At 38.1% G+C, this 16,584-nt stretch overlaps 1 protein-coding gene across 2 annotated transcripts; it reads left to right on the top strand.

Moving 5' to 3' along the window:
• The first annotated feature begins 1,699 nt into the window (after window positions 1-1,699).
• Window positions 1,700-5,311, top strand: LOC309480958 (CD48 antigen-like). Of its 2 annotated transcripts, none has more exons than XM_082145728.1 (5): window positions 1,700-1,882; window positions 3,341-3,592; window positions 3,710-3,769; window positions 4,231-4,503; window positions 4,617-5,311. In XM_082145728.1, exons 1-5 carry the CDS (start codon window positions 1,780-1,782, stop codon window positions 4,754-4,756), a joined length of 828 nt encoding a protein of 275 aa, XP_082001854.1. In that variant the 5' UTR covers window positions 1,700-1,779; the 3' UTR covers window positions 4,757-5,311. The 2 variants fall into 2 exon arrangements, with proteins under 2 accessions (XP_082001854.1, XP_082001853.1); XM_082145727.1 differs by having other exon boundaries at window positions 1,723-1,882; window positions 3,275-3,592; window positions 4,617-5,254.
• Window positions 5,312-16,584: the final 11,273 nt, after the last annotated feature.

The following is a 16,584-nucleotide window of genomic DNA, read 5'->3' as shown; positions in this document are numbered from 1 at the left end:
GAGGAGAGAGTGGGCCAATCAGCAGTAGGGGGTGTTTCCACTCATGTGGGAGGAGAGAGTGGGCCAATCAGCAGTAGGGGGTGTTTCCACTCATGATGTTGGAGGAGAAAGAGGGCCAATCAGCAGTAGGGGGCGTGTCCACTCATGATGGGGGCGGAGAGAGAGTGGGCCAGTCAGCAGTAGGGGGTGTTTCCACTCATGATGTGGGAGGAGAGAGTGGACCAATCAGCAGTAGGGGGCGTTGCCACTCATGGGGCACGTTCAAGTTCAAAACGGTGCGCAACGTTTTGCTACGGTTTCCGGGTTGAACGTCATGTTTCCTGGAAACGGTGTGCAACGGGGTTTGAGATACGTTTTCTCTTGTTTGGTGGGTGTGTCAGAACTGCAGTCCAATCAGCAGCAACATGTATATAAAGCACGCGGTATTAAAGTGAACTCGCACAATGGGTTCAAGGAAAGTGATTTACAAATGTGTTCGATGCAGCTCGGTATACGCAACAACTGAGGATATTAGAAGACATGTTTGTCGTAAGTTTTATTGTAAAAATATAGGATATCAACATAATGATGTAGTTGTTTATATTTTTAGCTTCATTGCAAGTGTATGACATTTGGTATAGAAATAAACAATGGTAATTAAGTGCTTTTCCTAAAAATGAGAAAGAAAATACAAGGTATTAAAACAGTATGAACTACAAATAAAGTCAGTATGTGAGGCTAAATACATGTGTTTTAGTCTGAATTAGGTAAGATCTGTGCTTCCATTTCAGTTTCAGCAATCCCTTCACTCGACTGGGATGTTCTCTTTTGTTCTGGGCAGCAAGTGCAGTAACTGTAACATCGGGCATATTTTTTAGTATTAAACACATATTTATACTGACTTCATCAGGCTCCGAAAATTCTTCACAAAGAACACAAAGAATGGCCTTCTCAGCTGCCGTAGTTGCAACTCTTGCGTCATCAGAACAGTTTGTTCAACGCATCACCGTTTCTGTTTAAAAAACGGTGTGCAACGTTTTGTCGGGGCTGAACGCAGCCATGGTGTGGGAGGAGAGAAAGAGGGCCAATAAGCTGTAGGGGGTGTTGCCACTCATGGTGTGGGAGGAGAGAGAGTGGGCCAATCAGCAGTAGGGGGCGTTGCCACTCATGATGTGAGAGGAGAGAGAGGGCCAATCAGCAGTAGGGGGCGTGTCCACTCATGATGTGGGACGAGAGAGAGTAGGCCAATCAGCATTAGGGGGTCAGCACTGGAGAGACCTGAGCGGGAAGACCTGAAAATGGACGCAGAGGTTGCGTTGTTTTTGCTCCATACGGGAGTAACATTGGTTTTGCCAGTACCAAGATATGTAATGTTAGCTATAGTAACAGGACGGTTGTGAGTGTCATTGTTTTTCTGTTGCTGCTCTGCTGCTGGTGACTAACAACCAACTCTTGCTTATATTTATTCTATACTGTATGTTCATTTTTTGTTCTGTATATACTGTATATATGACCACCCATCATGGATAATCCCCCATTAGCATCACACATAATGGAATTTACAATGGTTTCAGATGGTTAAATTAGTCCCTTCAGACGACTCAACCTACCCTTTTCCTGAGGCTACAAAGAACAATGATTGTGATTTATTAATTATTAGTTTTAATGTAAAGACTCTTTTGATGCCATCTAGTGTCATCTTGTATACCTGATTTCATGGTCAGTGTCATTTCCTGATAAAAGTCATTGAGGCACAGACGATCTTCACTAAATGCTCACCCTGAGTTGAGCTCCAGGTGCATGACGGAGAGAACACGCAAACTTACTGTAATATCTGATATGATCCCTCTTAAAACATTCTCCAACATGTGGACTTACACTGTGTTTTTCATCTGCATGAAAGGTAAGCTATTTAAAATCTGGTGGTTGTGGTCATTGGTTAGTCTGCATGCTGTCAATCTGAAAACGCGGGTTCTGTCATGCAAACTAAATTTCCCGTTAAATGTCTAACATACTTGATAGTTGTATGATAGCTTAACAGTTATTTAAAACTGAATACTACACACAGATGTTCCAGGTGTTGTACCAGCTCTTGTCTAATTGTCGTTGATGTCTGTTTGTTTTTAGTTGTGTGTTTTTTTTCTAGCTTTTTAAATTTTCAAAATTTTCAAAATTGACAGAGTGTGTTAAAGATATAAAAGATTGGATGACGCGTAATTTTCTTTTATTAAATCCAGACAAGACAGAGGTAATACTTATCGGTTCAAAAAACCGCCCACAAAACCTCGCACAATACAACTTTAACATCATAGGATGTCCTGTTACTTTATCCTCTACAGTAAAAGACCTGGGTGTTATACTCGATTGCAACCTGTCTTTTGAAAATCATATTTCATATGTTACAAAAACAGCCTTTTTCCACCTTAGAAACATTGCTAAGCTACGTAATATGCTATCAGTTTCTGATGCAGAAAAGTTAGTTCATGCATTCATGACCTCGAGACTGGATTACTGTAATGCTTTATTAGCTGGTTGTCCTGCATCCTCAATAAACAAGCTACAGTTAGTCCAAAATGCCGCCGCTAGAGTTCTTACGAGATCAAGAAAATATGATCATATAACACCGATTTTATCATCACTGCATTGGTTACCTATAAAGCTCCGTATTAATTATAAGGTATTGCTACTGACTTATAAAGCCCTAAACGGCTTAGCTCCAGTCTATTTAACGGATCTTCTATCACCCTATAATCCATCGCGCTCTTTAAGATCACTAAATTCAAGGCTTTTGGTCATACCTAGGATATCCAGAACCACCAAAGGAGGGAGAGCATTTTCACATTTGGCTCCAAAACTCTGGAATAGTCTTCCTGATACTGTTCGTTGCTCAGACTCGCTCTCCCAGTTTAAAACTAGATTAAAGTCGCATCTCTTCAGCCAGGCATTCATATAATCCCACAGTTCAAACTACAATCCGGCCTCTAGCTCATAAATGCCAGAGGAGAACTGGCCCCCGACTGAGCCTGGGTTCTCCCAAGGTTTTTTTTCTCCATTAGGTCACCTGATGGAGTTTTTCGGTTCCTTGCCACTGTTGCCTTTGGCTTGCTCAGTTGGGGATATTTTGGGGATATTTAATTTAATTTTATCAATCAATAAATTCCTCTTGAAACAAACTTTGTTGTATTATTTTACCTTAATACTGTGAAGCTGCTTTGATACAATCTGTATTGTGAAAAGCGCTATACAAATAAACTTGACTTGACTTGACTTTTTATGTAACACATTTTTGTTTTAGATCTAGTGAATGGTAATAGGGATGAGCTTAAGATTGTGATAAAGGGAAAAGTCACTCTGCAAACAGGAGCTACTCATCTACCGAGAGATGCTGAAGTGATGTGGCTGTTTGAAAGTGGCAACCAAACTACCCGTATAGCACAGCTGTTTCAAGGAACAGTTTTCACTCATTATGAACCGAGACTCATCAACAGACTGCAGCTGGACAGAGAAACTGGATCACTGACTATCTGGAACATCAGCACCAGTGAATCTGGATCTTATGAAGTCGCCATCAATAAATTAATGTTCTGGAAGATGTTCAAAGTTGATGTTTATGGTAAGATTTAGTTGCAGCCAATACAATTATTTTTGTGATAACTATTTATAATGATTTCTCTCTCTCTCTCTCTCTCTCTCTCTCTCTCTCTCTCTCTCTCTCTCTGTGTGTGTAAAGAACCAGTTTCTGTTCCTGCCATCAGGATTGGCTCACTGATGAGTATAAACCAAACACAAAGTAAGTATTTTTCTCTTACCCAGTAATGACTTACAAGATTAGTAATGACAATAACATCAGAAGCTGTGCAATAAAATTAAATAAAAAAATGCAAGTTCAAACAGCAACAGTATAGAGAATTGTGAGGCACTTTGTGGTAGAGTTCGGAAGCTCATTCCCCCATTCAGTGATAATAAGTGTGCATCCCAATTTCCGTACATATTTTTTCTAACTGGCAAGATATTTGTATGCATCACCTTTACAGATACAGTAAAAGCAATTAAAGAATACATTGCAACCCAATGATTGACAATTTAACGTTTGTACATCTGTGTCACACAAGACACCAAAAAATTTCAAAAAATTGGCAGCTACATGGGCTCATGAAGCAAGTTTGATTTTAAAAACGAGTAAAAAATGCTTAAAAACTGTCTTAACTTTAAAATGTTCAAGAGTAACCTTATGATCTGATGTATTACCAGGTGCATTGATGCAATCACAGGTGATGGAAGACCCAAACCAAGAACTCTGTTCTGTGCTTTGTTCTGTAAAAAATGAACGAGACGTGTCCATCTCCTGGTATAAAGGGGGTGAAATGGTGAACCAGACCAGCAATCCTGATCTCAGCATTAACCTGAGTTTACCATTAGAGCTCCATTATAATGATACAGAGACCTACAGCTGCACGGCCGCCAATCCAGTGAGCAATGAAACCGTTCATCTCAACATGAAGAAGATCTGCCCACAACATGAAGGTGCAAAATGTCACATCTCTTCCTGCCACAATGATCTCTGTGCAGCTTACATGTCTCTTAATAGATGATGCCAGTTGTTGACTTCATGCCTGTCACTCTTTCTTCTTTATCAGATTGTCCGGAGCATTGTGGTCCCACTGAGGTTCTGATCCGACTGGTTCTGTCTGGTTTGGTGGGAATCGGCACTGTTTTCTTTCTGGTTGAGCATGTGATGTTCCGCTCAGCTCGGGGAAGAGCTCCATCTGTGTGCTAAAGATACTGCCATGGTAGTTTCTAAGGTTAGACAGCGCCAAAAGAAATTACTAAAATTCAGATGGTTTTCAAAAACTCCAAACTATTCTGTAAATCTAGAGTGCTGCCGGGATGATGTATTTTGTTGGCCAAAACCCAGAAAAAAGTTTGTACTTGTGTTTGTACTTTGGTTTCCTGTTCAGAAGAGGTGTAATATTTTAAGGAAAATTTGATTTTTTTTTGTTCTGCCTTTCTGACAACCAACATTCAAAGAGCTCAGATGTTCTAGCACGCATCTTCATCTTCTGAGTTTTCAATGAAAAGGAAGTATTGTTGATGATCCACATTCAGTGGAACAGGAAGTGGTCTAGTGGCATGTTTTCTTCAGTGAGGTATGAGCTTTATGAAACCACTTTGTGTGTAAAGATGTTGCCATCTAAGGGCCCAGCAAACTTTTAACATGAAGTGCCATTGTAAATATTTCTTTCAAAGCAACAAATTCAACATGTGATTGGTGCAGCTCGGATACAAGGGCATATTTAATGAGTATCATTACTCGACGCCAGAGTAAACTCGCTGAGCAAATTCAACTTGTGCTCTCGCGAGAACTCTGGATTTCCAGGGTAGCAAGTTGCTGCTGTGACATCACAATTGCAGACTCGCTCCCTTTGTCAAAATTGAGGGGTTGAGGGTCTGTCTAAATAAACTTCCCTCGCCAACTTGACGAAGTTCGAGGGAACTGCTTAGGGAAGTTCATGAGTGTACTGTATGTCTAAAAGTGGAGTAAAATGCAGCCTCAGTTGGCACTCCCAATGACTGCCCATGGCCCGCTCTCCAACTGTTAAGATCTAATCTGATTGGCTGATTGTAAGAAACTTCCAAGAGGGCACACGGGTGTGTTTTTAACACCCTGGGGCCCAGATTCACAGACAGGGCTTAGATTAAGCCAGGAGCTGGCCTTAGTTAATTTAAGTAACTTTTTTTTAAACGTGCCTTTGAAAAAAACATTACTTGTCTGCATCTTCATAAAAACAATGGCACTGATATTTTAAGATAAGTCAGTGCACATTTAAGACAGCACAAACATGCATTTTAGTCTGGGACTAGGCTTAAAGCTACACTGTGTAGGATTTTCTCCCATCTAGCGGTGATGTTGTTTATGACTACCAACTGAATATTACTTTCTAGCCCCTCCCATTCCGAGGGCGTTTTAACTCCTACGGAGTAATCTCCCCCTCGCATTCGTCACGGTGCCATTGTGTGTAAAAACGCGAAAGGCGAAGCTTGAATTTCCGGGTATGTCCCTCTTTGGCGAATATATTTTCAAGATGGAGGCGCAACATGGCTGCCGCCATTCGAGCGACTCGCTCGTATGTATTCTAAATGCCGGATTCTACGCTTATGAGAATACTTGATTAGTTGGTAGAAGTAATTACACATTAATGAGCACATATGATTTTGAAAGAACTGTTGAAAGTGTTTTTTGCTAAGAATCAACTTAAAAATTACACAGTGTAGCTTTAATTCTTGTCTGTGAAATCGACATCTGGACCATCAGAATGCCAGAACGCAAACTAAACCAAATCCGATGTCTAAACCAAACTGGCAGTGAGTGCTTTTCAGGATGACATACAGTAATCACTGGATTTGCCAAAGTTTTTGAGGTTAGTGACATCAAACATATTCAGTTTGAGGCACTTTTTTCTGAAAAGAAAACTAATTACACAAGAAGGCCCATAATTAGGCTGTATACGTTTATTTAGTGAAGCAGTGAAAATACAGAATAAAAAATAAATAAAGTGCAAAGTTGATTTAAAATTAAAACAGGAAAGAAATAAAACTTATGGTAATGACCTTCATATATCTTAATCCTTCAAGGTAAACATGAAAAACAGTTTTGTTCACATTTGTTAGAAGTGAGTTGAGTAAAACCGTTTCTCCTGAGAAACCACCAAGTCAGTCCTTTTCGAACTTCAATGTTGGAGTCTCATTCCTTCAGTTTCTTTGCAATTCAAGTGTTTGAGTTGTATTGAACCTAGAACAATTAAAACAATTTCTTATCGATTTGCATAAATATTTGTGTGTATTTGAACTGACTGTATATTTCAATTATTAAACTATTCTAACGATACAGAAGCACTCAAGATCATATTATATTACAAGTGAACTGGGTTAAACATGAATGGTCCCAATCAATTATTTTGTAATACAGAAATTGCATTGCAAACAATATGTTCTTATTATGAGAGAGAGAATGTAATTTTATGTAAATTTCTTCTTGATATACACAGTATAAACATGTTCAACTATTAAAAATTACAATCATAGCCTACTGTAGCTGAACTTCCTAAAAACCTTTACACCATTATCAGCTATCATGTATGGTATGGGAATCATGTACATATCCCACTGAAGATGCATTGGAATGCAAGTAAATTATATTTCACTCAGAATTCAGATACTATATGAAACACGTTTATGCCAGGTGTAAAAGACGTGAATACTCACTCCTGATGCTTTCTTCATGAGAAATCTTGCCAGTTCACACTACAAAATTGACTTGTCCGTTCCTCCACTTCTGCACACAAATGATTTTATGCTGTAATTTTGTAATTTGTAAGACTTGTAATACTTAGTTTGAGCAGTTAAAACCATACATGTAATGAGAATAACAAACTACAAACTAGAAAGTGTGGCTTTTGAATTAAAATGATCTGATGCTTTGCCTATACTCCACTGTTATACCTCGATTTATAATAAGACTTCGTATTGACATTGCTGTGAAAGAGTTTTTCCTGATGAGAATTTCTGTATTGCACATTTTTACACTGAATGTCATCAGATCTTTAACCAAAACCTATGAATGCAGCCTTCATAAAAACAAAAAAACAAGATTGGCTACTTCTTTCATATTATTAAACCCCAGTTAAAGGGTTCGTTCACTCTAATGCCGGGGACACGCTTAACGACTAGCTGAAACGTTAAAGCTGCCGTCGGCAAGTCTGGCAGATTGGGTCGATTAGCCAAAATTTTGAATGTTTACAACTCTCATGCCCCTCCCCACTACCAGCGAGCACCCTCCCATCGAGGTCGTACTCGTCAGTGCGTCACTGTGCGTGTGTACCTGATTTTCTGTGAACGCGTCCGTCTCTTCAGCATCTATCAACACCATGGACTCGGAGGTAGGCTGCCCTGGCTAATCTATCCATAAATAGCAATAACCGATGAATTGGGAGCTTGTTAGTAGATTTTCTCTCCGCCATCACGCTTCATGCAATCTCCAGGCGAACTTCAGGCGTGGCGTGTGCATGTGTTATTAACGTGCGCGAGTGAGGGGGGGTCTGTGGCGTGTGCACGACCTGTGATTGACAGTCAGATCTCACACCCCCCTGCGCTGATTGGACCATATGAAGCGGGAGCGCTGGATTTTTGCAAAACAAATAACACGCTCCAGGTGGAGTTAGAAGCTCGGGTTTTTTTCTAAAACCACCTTATTTATGTTGTTCTGTCGGATTATAGTGTCGATTACACTGAATATGATCAAAAAAAATTTGCCGACGGCAGCTTTAAGACTGAACTGAACACACTTACAGACGGTTTCCAAAAACTGGAGCAGATTTTAAACATAAAGTAATAGTATTAGTATGACTGAATACAGTATTGGAAAAACAGTAGGCAAAAAGTATCCGGATGACCTTCTACTTCCGGCGAGATTCTGAAGTGCGCTTTCGATGGTAGGGATGGGCGATATCACTTATTTTAATTTTCCATCCGATATCGATACCAATACCGATATATCTAAATTAAGCTGAACTTTTAAATTATTCTTAGAATAAAATAGGTATTTAATACTCACTCAACATTATATTTGAATGTCATGTTTTTTTTTGTTTTTTTTACATTCAATAGGCCTTGACTGTGAATTATTAGAATGTTTTTGTTTTCACTGTCAGAAATAAGAATGTACTAAAATTGTATTTTTAGATTCTCACTGGGGTAGGAATCTCAAAAGTGCACTTCTCTACCCCTAAGGGTGCATATTAGTAGCATATAAACAAGTATGCACCATTTAAGGGTAGAGAACCTTTGAGTGTAACTTATGAAAAATAACCATGGAGTTGCATTAGTAAAATTGCAGTAACCATGTTTTTAATATCTGAAACTAATATCAGATGAGTGTCTGAAATTGGCCACAATTAAAAGGGTCATGAATGGCCTCAGTAACAGATTTTAGTATAAAATCAGATGAGGGCTAGTTTTAACTGCAGTGTGAATGTACTGTAGCCCTTGTGAACAAATTTATGCTATGAACATTTAATTTCTGTTTGTTTGTTTTTAATACCGTGAGTGTTTTGAAAATGTTGTATGTTATTAATCCTACTTAACCTACTTAACAACAGAGCTAAAACTTTGAATTTGGGCACTCTTCTTTTTTTAATTATTGTTTGGCGATGTTCTGTATGATGATATTAAAGGGATAGTTCACTTTGAAATTAATTTTTGGTATGTTTTAGCTTACCTCAAGGGCATCCAAGATGTAGGTGTCTTTTTTCCGCAGTAGTTTCAATTTTGATATTTTTAGGTCAAACCGTTCTTGTCTGTCAGTCATATAATGCAGGTCGATAAGTACACATTGATGGCCTAAGACACGAAACGAGTGGTTTGTGTGAGAAAACGAACAGTATTTATATCGTTTTTACCACTTATACACAGCAGCGTCCAAGTGATCTGATCTGACGTGTACGCAGACTGGTGCATAGACATATACACTAGATGTCGCCTTAAAGACATTCGTTCCAATGAACTGCCGTAGACAAGGCGACATCTAGTGTGTATATATCTATGCACCAGTCTGCGTACACGTCAGATCAGATCACTTCGACATGGCTGTGTATAAGAGGTAAAAACGATATAAATACTGTTTGTTTTCTCACACAAACCGCTCGTTTCGTGTCTTAGGCCATCAATGTGTACTTACGATGGGGAATTGTTTGATTTGGACGACGGGGAATTGTTTTAATTTGGACTCTGAGCATGCTCTTTGAGACAGTGACCATCGACCTGCATTATATGACTGACAGACAAGAACGGTTTGACCTAAAAATATAAAAATTGAAACTACTGCGGAAAAAAAGACACCTACATCTTGGATGCCCTTGAGGTAAGCTAAAACATACCAAAAATTTATTTCAAAGTGAACTATCCCTTTAAACATTGTTAAATTGATTCTTGGTCAAATGTCTGAAGGAACTTCTCTAGTCTGGGATTGTGAAGTTCAAGAACAAAACTGCCCTGAATAATGTGCAATAATGCACATGGTGTTTACTGTATCATAGCTGTTAATGAGAGGTTAAATAAAAACAGTTAAATTATTGTGATAATACTTACTATCCATTTGTAACAGCCAACAACAACACCACCAACAACAACACCACCAACAACACCACCAACAACACGACCAACAACAGTTCCAATATGTTTGGATGGCTCGGGAGTGTCTGAAGTTGAGTTATTGAAGGGTGTTGCAGTACTGGACTTTGAGTTGGAGATCTCTGGGCTGGTGGTTGAGTGTAGTGGTTCTGTAAGGGTCACAAGAACAATACATTTATAAAACTGTAGGCTAACTTCTCTACTGCCCACATGAACCCCAAAACAAACATAAATTGGATAGTGTCAAATGTTATTAAAAAAATTTTGTCATACAGTAACATACTCACTCTCTGCAGTAACATAACATTGCTTCTCTCCTGATATGGGTTCTGCACTGTAGCATTGGTTAGAGGTGACACCATATAGAATTACACCGCCAGGCTGTATTGAAACATTAGGTGCCATCCAGTTGGTGCACTGCTCATTAGGGCCACAGTATCGAGCGATCAGGTTCTTTCTCTTCGTTATGCAATCGATTTCATAGAAATTAGTCACTCCAGAAGTCGCATAGCGTAGTGTAGCATAGCCACCCTCGTTTACATTCAACTCTTTACATTTCATGCAAGAACCTGACAAAATAAATATTTGAACTGTAAGTTAACAACACAGATTCATTATTTGATTCACAAAAAAACATTTATTTTAGTAAATATTTACTCAGTTAATGTAAATATTTTGAATAAAATTCCACTCAGAACTCCAAATGTTATTCTAAAGTACTTGGGCAGAAACAAGAACATTAGCAGAAATTAGACAAAAATCTGTTAGTTTGCCAGCAAGGTGCAGTTATCGGCCGTTAACGGCAAATATCGTTCCAAAAATCAGCCATCATTCAACCAGCAGCCTTTTCAGATATTAGTAATATATTAAGTTACTGAGATGATATTATAATAGTCTTTTTCTCATAAATAATATCTCATGAAATGTACAGAGCATGCTAAAAAGTTCACTAAATGTGTAATTTCATCCCAAATATATGTGTGCTAAGTATTATCTAGCATAGCTGCGTACTTTACTGTGAAGCTGCTTTGATACAATCTGTATTGTGAAAAGCGCTATACAAATATACTTGACTTGACTTGACTTGACTTGACTTGGCGGTTATTTTCCCGTGGGCAATGATGGCCGTCATTGATACAGTTTGTGCTAGCTTCAGAATTACTCGGTTACTATCGTAACCTCGGTTCCCTGAGAGTGGAGATACGAAGTGACCATTCTCGAAAGGGAATCAACCCGTCTCTTCACTTTGTTTGGCACTTCTGTTAACAAAATTGCCGGGAGCATATAACATCAGTCAATTATGATGTTTTGAAAGGTTTTACTTGTCTAGACACACCAGGTGTTTGTGTTTCTCAGTCGCTGAAATGAGCCAGTTGAACAGCACAGACAAGATTCAACTCTAAAATCAAAATAATGAAAACAATATAAATCATGTCTTACCTGCGGCAAGTATAGTCATCAACATCAACGCCACCACAAACATCATGATCATTCATTAAAACACTTCGGTGTTATACTTGGATTCGCTTCAACGCACCAACTGTCTGTTTCGCGCGAAAAGAATGACTTGAATATATTTCCCGCCAAATAAATTCCACCACGTCATCTTCTTCTTTGTTGGGGTTGGATTGTTGCATTACTGCCCCCTGTGGTTCTACACTTAACTACACTCCATTTATTTAAAAGTCTCTTGTCCAGTCCAGTCTTTTTGAGAAAATGTAAACACCCTTACTGCCTGCTCATTCTAAAATACTTTTAATATTGTTCTCTAGCTGTCCTTTTTCCTGTAATTGAATCATCATTTTTGTCTTTCTAGAGTGAAGTTGAACGGTCTCAGACTTGTTGGATGTTTTCCCAGGATGTGAAGTGTTCCGTTTAGATTGCTATGTCCCATTCTTAGCTGGCTCCTTATTACTTGCTCTCTACGATTCATATCTTTATTTCTTAAAATACCTACTCTGCTTTGTATTAAGGATAAATGTCTCCCTTTTACTGCATTATCCCACTGTTGTTGACATTTTTTCACATTTTCATATTTAGAAAATCCATTATCCAATTAGACATTTTTCCTCTAACACACAACAAATGCATTTTGATTAGAAGTCCCTCTTTCCATAGCATATCATCAGCCTTTTCAACATAAAAAAATACAGCCATCACTGTTTCTTTACTTGCTTGGGCTTTTCGTACTTCATCCTCAAGTCATATTATTGGATTCTGTAGTACAGTACTTCTTCCTTTTCTAAATCTGTGTTGATATGTTGCTATCAAATTTATACTCTTCAGAAAGTATATTAATCTCTCATTTGTGATCCTGGACCACAAAACCAAACACATGGGTCAATTTTTTGAAATTTAGATTTATATATTATCTGAAAGCTGAATAAATAAGCTTTCCATTGATGTATGTTTTTTTTTAGATACAACTTTTTGAATATCTGGAATCTGAGGATGCAAAAAAATCGAAACATTGAGAAAATCGTCCTTAAAGTTGTCCATTTATGTTCGCGATTGTGCTGCATTCACTCACAAAAATAAATGTTTTATATATTTACGATAGGAAATTTACAAAATATCTTCATGGAACATGATCTTTACGTAATATCCTAATGATTTTTGGCATAAAAGAAAAATCAATCATTTTGACCCATACAATGTAATATTGGCTATTGCCACAAATATACCCGTGCGACTGGTTTTGTGATCCAGAGTCACATTTATCCTACATTCTATTAATTTACAAATGTGTGATGTCAGGGCAATAGGTCTGTCATTTCCTGGCCTGCTGTTATCCTTTCCAGGCTTTATGGTTCGTATGATTATTGCCTCTTTCCAGATTTCTGGCATTCTACTTTCTTCCTACACTTTGTTATACAGCAGTAGTAATTTCTCAAGACTTTCAAAGCTTAGGTGTTTTTTGGGATAGATTTGAAAAGAGATCACTTCCAACAGTTGAGAGAATTGGGAAGTGAGATGGTGAGTTTATGCACGCACTCAGACGTGAGGTCCTTGGATGCAGGCTGGTGTCTTCCCGAAAGCCATCAGAGGCAGACGGTTGGTGAGAACTCCACTTTATTGAGGGATCGAGAGACTCAGAGGCAGAAGGCGCTGAAATAACTCTATTGAAGAGTAGGAGATCACTAGGAATCTGGGAGTTGCTACTAGTGTGTCTGGCGAAACGACACTCTCTGACTCTAACATTCAGACAGGGGAGCCCCGAATTTAGTGATTCAGGAAGTCAGGATTAGTATTTTAGCCTTTAGTTAAATATGATTGTTATTTTTGTTGTGATTATGACTATTTTAATTCCTTTTCTATGAAAAGCCATTGTGTATGAAATGTGCTATATAAATAAGCTTGCCTAGTCTAACTTAAGTAATCACACTCAACTTTTTAGGTTGACTCAACTAATTCGCTCCAGTTAAAGTCAACTTAAAAACTTTTGTTTATCTAATGAGTAACAGGTAGTTCTTTGAACTTAAAAATTCTTGTTAAGGCAACTATAGAATGTTTAGCATTTAGCAATGCAATCCATGGATTGTGTCTTAAATAAATACAAACATTCATGTTATTTAACTAAACATTATCTGGTGGGACAAAACTGTCTGCTTATTGAAAGCTCATCATGAGCATGTTTCTGTAGTGCAGCAACAGGTTGGCGTATAAATTACGTTATTTTTGCGAACACTTTTTAAAATTTGGGCTTCTTTACATTGCAGTTGGAGGTACTGGCACAAGATATTCAACATCATCGTCAACACTGAAACTATACATTGACTGGGCGCTGCACCTGCATGGTAAGTGGGCAACGCGTTATGGAAACTTTTTAATCAGTGGTTCGCAGAGCGTATCAAACTGGCCAAGTCACGTGATGTCAGCAATCCCGGCTGGGGTGTTGATCCCGAAGTAAACCCACGAACCACTGTCCTAGGGTCCGTGGGAAAGTTTAGAAAAAAACAATGTACTTTTTTTTTTTTATGCTTTTGATTAAATTAAATAAGTTATTAAAATGTATATATAAATAAATAAAAATAAATAAAGAAACAATTAAAAAAATATTAAAATAAAAAAAGCATCTAGTACAATGACCATATAAACTGTAATAACATAACAGTAGAAACTATTTTTTTTAAAAACATGTTTATATTATGATTTTTTTACAGTATAAATTGGGTCTTTATACTTAAAACACACATAGCTCTTTTAAATTTTAGAATTGGGGTCCCTAGCATGAGAACGATCATATTTGGGGGTCCATGGCATCTAAAAGATTGAAAGCCCCTGGTCCAATAAATGTTTTTAAATGATGTATAAATTAATAAAATGTCATATTCAATTGTATTTAATGATTTGTAGCACATGTTAGTTGTGTTTCATATGTTTAATAGAATACACTCAACAGCTGGTTTGTAAAAGGTTTCATTATAAATGTTTGGGCTGATATAATTAAACTGTTTGGGAAGCTCAATGTTTAGTGCTGAGACTAAGTCACAGTATAACAAGAAATATTTGTGATTTTATCCTGGGATAGGAGAAATTATTATTTTTATGGTGTGCCTAAATACATAATAAAATGACTAATGCACAGTGTAGCTCTACAGGAATATACTTGTGTACTGGATATTCCATATTTAGTTACCTCTTCTCCATTATGTAACTTCAAAAACAAATCGAGGACATCATTATCTTTTGTACATGCAGGGTTCGTAAATCAGTTCTGTCCGTATAATTACTTTAAAAACAGGCCTTTTTAAGACTGTCACTGTGAGTCCTGCTGTGAACACATTTATCCGTTTAGGGGCTGTTTGACTTGGCAGAGTGACGGATGCGCTGGCAGGCGAGATTCGCAGCAAATACGACTGAACTTCTGCCAAAGGAAAACAGGAAGAAATCCAGGAACTAAACGATCATTCCAAAACAGATTCAAAGTTAGATGTGGTCACATTATGTGAGTAGTTGGATCCCCTGATAATAAGAGACCCACAGAGTTCCAGCAGAACCATTTAAAAAGCTCAGAACGAGAAGACTGTTGGGGTTGTGACTTTTGGGTTGGGTTTGTGATCTTACACTCTAAAAACTTCTGGGTTGTGTTAACCCAATTTTGGGTCAAATATGGACTAACCCAACATTGGGTTAAAAAATGCAATTTAAAAATGGACAAATTGCATTTTGGACAAAATCAAAAATGCAATTTAAAAATGGACAAATTGCATTGGTTACATTAAAAATGTAAACCAACGGCTGGGTTTGTCCATTTTTAAATTGAATTTTTAACCCAACGTTGGGTTAGTCCATATTTGACCCAACATTGGGTTAACACAACCCAGCATTTTTTAGACTGTATGTGACTGACAGTAGATTACCTTGTCAGCTGGACCAGAACACCAGTTTCTCTGGGATGAATCTTCACATGCAATCGGGACCAAAAGTCTGACAGTACACATATGGGTCCATATACACTACCGTTTGAAGTTTGTTATAATCGTAGTATGTAACAAAGTCCACTGAAGGCAAGCTTGATGAACCCATGTGCAGTTTATATTAAACCCAATGTGAACAAATACAAAAGAACCAAAGACTTGACTTAAACTTGACTATGAACATAAACCTGGACTAGACATGGACTCATCAAACAATGGTTACAGAGACAAAGCTACACAAGAGACAATGGAAACATGAGGGCTATTGCAACGCTATCTCACGACCAATTCGTACGAGTGATTAAAAGGTGGCTAATTCGTACAACCTCACGGTTTGAGGTTAGGGTTTGTCTAAACCCACGTGATGGTTAGGTTTAGGGGCGGGGTCAGGGGTAGGTCATTCGTACGAATTCATACGAATTGGGCAACTCGTAAAATATGTACGATTTAGCAAAAATCGTACTAATTCGTACACTCTAAACAAAAATGGTGCTAAATAGCACTAAAAGTGGTTCATTGGCTTGTAATCATAGGGGAACCACTTTAAGTGCCATATAGCACCTACCTTTGTCAAATGGTGCTATGTAGAACCATAAGAGGTGCCATATAGCACCTTAACCACCCCAAAGAACCGCTAAAGAACCGCTGAAGAACCAAACTGGGCTTAACAGGTTCTTTAAATGGTAGTGGTGCTATATAGCACCTTAACCACCGCAAAGAACCCCTGAAGAACCATTTTTTTTTTAGTGTGTATGAGTGAGGTCGTATGAATTCATACGAATTAGCCACCTCGTAAAATTCGTACGAATTGCCGTGAGATCGGGTTGGCTATATATACACAGAGACTAATGACTGAATGAGAGACACCTGTGCACAATCAAACAATGATCCAATGAAAACAAGACACATGAACAGGGGAAACACATGACAGGATCACATGATGGGATAAGAAAATCACATGACAAAACCAGGAACATCATAATGAGACAACTTCAAAATA

This window comes from Leuciscus leuciscus (genome assembly GCF_965113295.1).
Source record: "Leuciscus leuciscus genome assembly, chromosome: 18".
NCBI classification, from domain to species: Eukaryota; Metazoa; Chordata; class Actinopteri; order Cypriniformes; family Leuciscidae; genus Leuciscus; species Leuciscus leuciscus.
Note: the sequence above shows the minus strand (reverse complement) of the source record. Positions and strands in the feature narration are given on the sequence as shown.